The sequence below is a fragment of the Orycteropus afer genome, unplaced genomic scaffold, assembly GCF_000298275.1.
Source record: "Orycteropus afer afer isolate SDZICR_OR568_19922 unplaced genomic scaffold, OryAfe1.0 scaffold00857, whole genome shotgun sequence".
Classification (NCBI taxonomy): Eukaryota; Metazoa; Chordata; class Mammalia; order Tubulidentata; family Orycteropodidae; genus Orycteropus; species Orycteropus afer.
Genome location: NW_006922444.1, coordinates 612,911 through 618,168, shown reverse-complemented (window position 1 = coordinate 618,168; position 5,258 = coordinate 612,911). Strand labels below are relative to the sequence as shown.

At 39.1% G+C, this 5,258-nt stretch overlaps 1 protein-coding gene across 1 annotated transcript; it reads left to right on the top strand.

Moving 5' to 3' along the window:
• The first annotated feature begins 215 nt into the window (after positions 1 to 215).
• Positions 216 to 1,178, top strand: LOC103212140 (olfactory receptor 4C45-like). The gene has a single exon (XM_007958140.2). It carries the CDS (start codon positions 216 to 218, stop codon positions 1,176 to 1,178), a length of 963 nt encoding a protein of 320 aa, XP_007956331.2.
• Positions 1,179 to 5,258: the final 4,080 nt, after the last annotated feature.

Sequence of the window (5,258 nt, the reverse complement as noted above, 5' to 3'; positions counted from 1 at the left end):
TTTTATTGACATGTTTGTAAGGTATTGTGACTATTTGAGTAATACAAATTAGGAGAAATTTAACTGCCTATTGCTATTTTGTGATTTTCTGAATAACAGCAGAGGTGAGTGGATTGTACCTCCACTGATCCAAGACACAGAGACTGAAGAAGTGATAGAATATTTTGTTATTGGATTAAAAATATCATCACTCAGAAATATTGTGATCTTTTCAAATGGACCATATGCTCTCAACCCAAGGGGCACTGGTAGAAATGATGAAAAATGTAACAGAATTCATCCTGCTGGGCCTGACTCAGAATCCAAAACTGCAGAAACTCTTATTTCCTGTGTTTTTAATCACCTACTTGATCACACTGGCAGGTAACCTGCTCATCTCAGTCACCATCTTCATCAGCCCAGCCCTGGGCTCTCCCATGTACTTCTTTCTGTCCTGTTTGTCCATTATAGATGGTTTCTACTCTTCCTCCATAGCTCCCAAAATGATCTTTGACTTGCTCTCTGAGAAGAACACCATATCCTTCAATGGCTGCATGACTCAGCTCTTTACTGAACATTTTTTTGCTGCAGCTGAGATCATCTTGTTAATTGCAATGGCCTTTGATCGGTATGTGGCTATCTGTAAACCCTTACACTACACGACCATCATGAGCAGGTCTCTATGTAGTTTCCTGGTGGGGATGGCTGGGATTCTGGGGTTTGTTCATGGAGGGATCCAGCTTTTGTTCATGGTTCAGTTACCATTTTGTGGCCCCAATGTCATTGACCATTTTATGTGTGATTTAATACCTCTCCTGGAGCTGGCCTGCACAGACACTCACACTTTGGGGCCCCTGATCGCTGCCAATAGTGGGTCACTATGTTTGCTCATTTTCTCTATGCTGGTGGCTTCCTATATCATCATCCTGCACTCCCTGAGGACGTACAGCTCTGAAGGGCGCCGCAAAGCCCTATCTACATGTGCTTCTCATGTCACTGTTGTGATCTTATTCTTTGTACCTTGTTCCTTCCTGTACCTAAGACCCATGACCTCCTTCCCTGCTGACAAAGCAGTGACTGTATTTTGCACCCTCATAACTCCTATGCTGAACCCTTTAATCTACACTCTGAGAAATGCAGAAGTGAAAAATGTTATGAAGAAGCTCTGGGGTCAAATAATGAAAACCAAAGATAAATAGATCTTGGGATTGAAGTACTTAGAAAAATGATCCTTGGCTGAACTTGAGAGAGTCACTCGTCCCATCTGGATTAATTTGCTTTAGAAGGCCCTGCATTGTGGGCAGGGCAACCTTACCATTAGACACAGTGGCACAGTGTCTAGTGCCCACCACACGTTAGAGGCCCATAAAAGGTTTTAGTTTTTTCTAAAATAAGAAGAAAAGGAACAATATAATCCAGCTTGGGTTATATTTGTCTTTATACCAGTGCAGTAATATGCATCAGCAGTTTTAATAATTTTGTGGAGGAAGAGCCTATAGGAAGCACAAAAGTCATAGGACATCCATAAGCAGAGGCATGAAACACATCAACTGCAACATTCTGAAATAAATTTTATAGCTATTGTAAAGCTGGAGTAGGGTTTTATTTTAAAACAGAAAAAGAAAAATATGTGTGAAAAAAGTTTAAAATAGAAGGGAGAGAGTTTCCAAGAAGCAATTTCATCAAAATGTACTTTTCTTTTCTTTTATCTGCCTTAGTTTAAGAGGTGTAAATGTTCTCCCACCACAGAAGTAGAAAACATTTTAGATTTCACAGTCCCAAGAAGAGAGCCTTTGCATGCAGTGCAAATTAAAAAAATGTATCTTCACACTTGCCTGTAGGCTACAATTATTTAGAGAAATTATTGGAAGCAAAATTGGTTAGAGCAAAAGAAATATAATCAATAAATTCTATAGGGTTAAGACAGAAGTAATATCTGTTCATTAAACTCTGTTGGAGACACAGACAAAGGAAGACTGAAAATAAACAGCAGTTATAGGAAATTACCAGTGATGTAAGAACAAGTTTGGGTCATGTAACTGGACAGTAACAATGACGCTCTAGATTAGAAATGCATAATACCAGAAACATAATGAATTACAGAGAGTGGGACCTAGCCTCATGTTTTTGTATCAGAGATGAAGAATTTTGAATCAAATCAGTCTGATTCCTCATCTTGTCTCTGGCAGTAATTAGCCCTGGAAATGCAAGCAAGTTGCTTCACCTCTCTCTACCTGTTTCTTCATCTGTAAAAAGGAAATCATATTTAATACTTTTTTAAGTGTGAGAAGTTAATGATTTGACTTGGAAAAATGACTCCAATGAAAAAATAGTGGAAATTACTCAAACTATGCAGCCTTCAGTGATGCCCCCAAGGCCTATGGGACTCTTCAGCCTGTTTTTAACAGAAGCTCCCAAAAGCACCACTACAGTCCCTTGACCACAACAGTCCCAAGACCACAGCAGGAACAAATATCTGTCCCAATGTCACTTCACTCAAAATAGGTCATACATGTCATCCGTTTGCTACTAGAGACAACATCAACGTGAGTTACTATTTCAGCCACCACCTCTCTGTCAGTGTTTTGTCCTGTAGTGGCTTGCATATTTCTCTAATGCTGGAAACTAGGCCACCAGTATTCCAAATATCAGCAGGGTCACCATGATGGACAGGATTCAGAAAAGCTTCCAGACTAAGACAAAATAGGAGGAAAGGCCCAGTCATCTATTTCTGAAAATTAGGTGATGAAAATCCTATGGATCACAAAAGAATATCATTGGATATAGTGCTGGAAGATGAGCCCCCAAGGTTGGAAGGCTCTAAAAATACACAGTGGCCACAACAGTGAACTTGAGCAACAACGATTGTGAAGATATAGTACAGGAGCAGGCAACGTTGTGTTGTACATGGAAACACCATGAATTAGAGCCAACTCAACAGTATTAGGAACCATTATCTCAGCAAGACCTCCTTAAGAAACAGTGCCCAGGCCTCTGGGAACTGAAGAGTGGGCCCGTCACTAACTCACTATGCTGGAATAAAAATGACCTTAACCATCTCTGCAGTTACAAATGAGGGCACTGGAGGGAAGGACTATTAGATGTTTTGAGAACTCATTTCAAAAGCATACTCACTGATGATGTCCTGTTTTGGTCCTCTGGAAGAATGAGAAGGGATAGCCCAATGAAAGGGACCAAAAGACGTATCTCTGTACAGAGATTGTGATTTCTGCAGAAAGTTCAGAAAAATTGTTCTCTGGAGGAGATTTTTAACCCAGGCATCTGACAGTCATATGATGCTGGCATTTCCCATGTTCTCCGGGCTTTAAGTCAACTCACATCTCACAGATAATGCCTTTAAAAACAGATGCTTTGTCAAATCCAGGTACCTGGAGCCATGAAGTTTGTATGAACCCCTGAAACAATCTTTAAGCCCTGAGATAATCTTTAAGCCTTAAACCAATAATATCGCTGAAGTCTTAAAACCAAATAGTTCATTTTAACAAGTAAAATAATGTCTGCCTTGAGCGTTGTGTATTTTTAAGAACAATGTATATGGGATCAAAGTGACAACAGCAACTTGAAAAATAGGAATCTTAGGGCTGTGAATTTTTGTTAATGGGTGAAGAATAACTCAGAAAAGGAGGGCGAAAAATGGTTGTGTAACTTGAAGAATGTATGTAATCATTGTCACTAAATTGTTGAACTGGTGTATGTTTTGATGTATGTATTCTCAACAACAATGACAAAATAAATAAAATTATATCAAAAAAAGATATATTACCATAATTGCCTACATGTGTCTATTTTATAAATATATACAAGTAATTACATGTTTTAAAAGAAATCAAATTTATCTTTGAATATCTAGTTATACTTCCCAAGAAAGATAGATAGAATGACAGATAGGATTTTTTTAATGTCAAAAAAAAGTAAAAATAATGGTGGTGATTATTTTGCTGATAATGATGAATGATGACGGTGGTGGTTATAACAACAATGATGAGAGTGGTGATGGTGATTGCAAATGTTTATTAAGAAATTTCTCTGATGCTAGTTCTTACTATATGTTTTGTAGGCAGACAATTGCTGGCTTTTTGTCCTTTGTTTTAAGGTTCAAACTGTGGAACTTCCTCCTATTTAAAGTATTTTGTTATTTGAAGATAATAGTGCACTTACCAATTAGAGGGTTTGTGCATCAATAAAACAATGATAACACAAATAATTATTGTAGCTGTGGTAGTTAAGGTTGCATGATGTCAGCTTGGCTGGCTGTGGTTTTGAGTGGTTGGGCAGCAGGATGCAGTTATAGTCGATGATGTGACTGAATGTGGTGTAAACAATTCCATGGTAGAATCTTCTTTGAGCATCTGAGTAGCCATCAGGGTATGGCCTGCTTCCAGCATATAAATCTGAACTCCTCCTCAGTCTTTTCTTCCACTGCACGGACATAAGGAAATTACACATCAAAACTGTCTAGGCTGGGCTTAGGCTGGTCTCCAGGATGGGAGCCAAAGGTACAAATGGAATATAGGAGATGTTCCTTTTTCTCAGTGTCTTCTCTTTCCTGCTTAGTTGCTATGCGTGGGATCTGTCTTAGGAGTTTGTCCTATCACTAAGGAGCTCTGGTGGTGTAGCAGATAAGGCATTTGGCTGCTAACTAGGAAGTCAGCAGTTCAAACCCACCAGCTGCTCTGCAGAAGGAAGATGGGCCAATCTACTTCCATAAAGATTTATAGCCTTAGAAGCCCAGTGGGGGTCACTATGAGTGTGAATAAACTCAATGGCAGTGAGTTTGTTTTTGTTTTTGTTTTGTTTTGTCAGTAACAGTAGAGCCACAGCTCTTAAACAATCTCTACCTCATCTGAGTCAACACATCCTCCCCATCACACCCAGAGGATGAGACACACCACAGAACCAGTGTCTGCAGATGTATGACATATGGTTAGAGATCATGCTTAGAAATCAGATCAGTCTCCGTTTAAATCTGAGCTCTACTAATTATTAGATTTTGAAACCTGACCATGTGAATCTCAAAGTGAGCATCAATTTCCTTCTATGTTGTTGTTATCAGGTGCCATCAAGTTGACTCCAACTCATAGCGACCCCATGTGCAACAGAATGAAAAAAGCCTGATGGCTATTTATTTTGTTGAAAATGCATGGTTTTATTCCCCACTACTAATGTCAGGATATTTCCAATCGCCTTGTATGTATGTGAGAGCTGGACAATGAATAAGGAAGACCGAAGAAGAGTTTATGCTTTTGAGTTGTGGTGCT

Excerpts from the sequence above, each read along its gene's own strand:
- LOC103212140 (XM_007958140.2), top strand. The coding sequence starts at position 216 with ATGGACCATATGCTCTCAACCCAAGGGGCACTGGTAGAAATGATGAAA.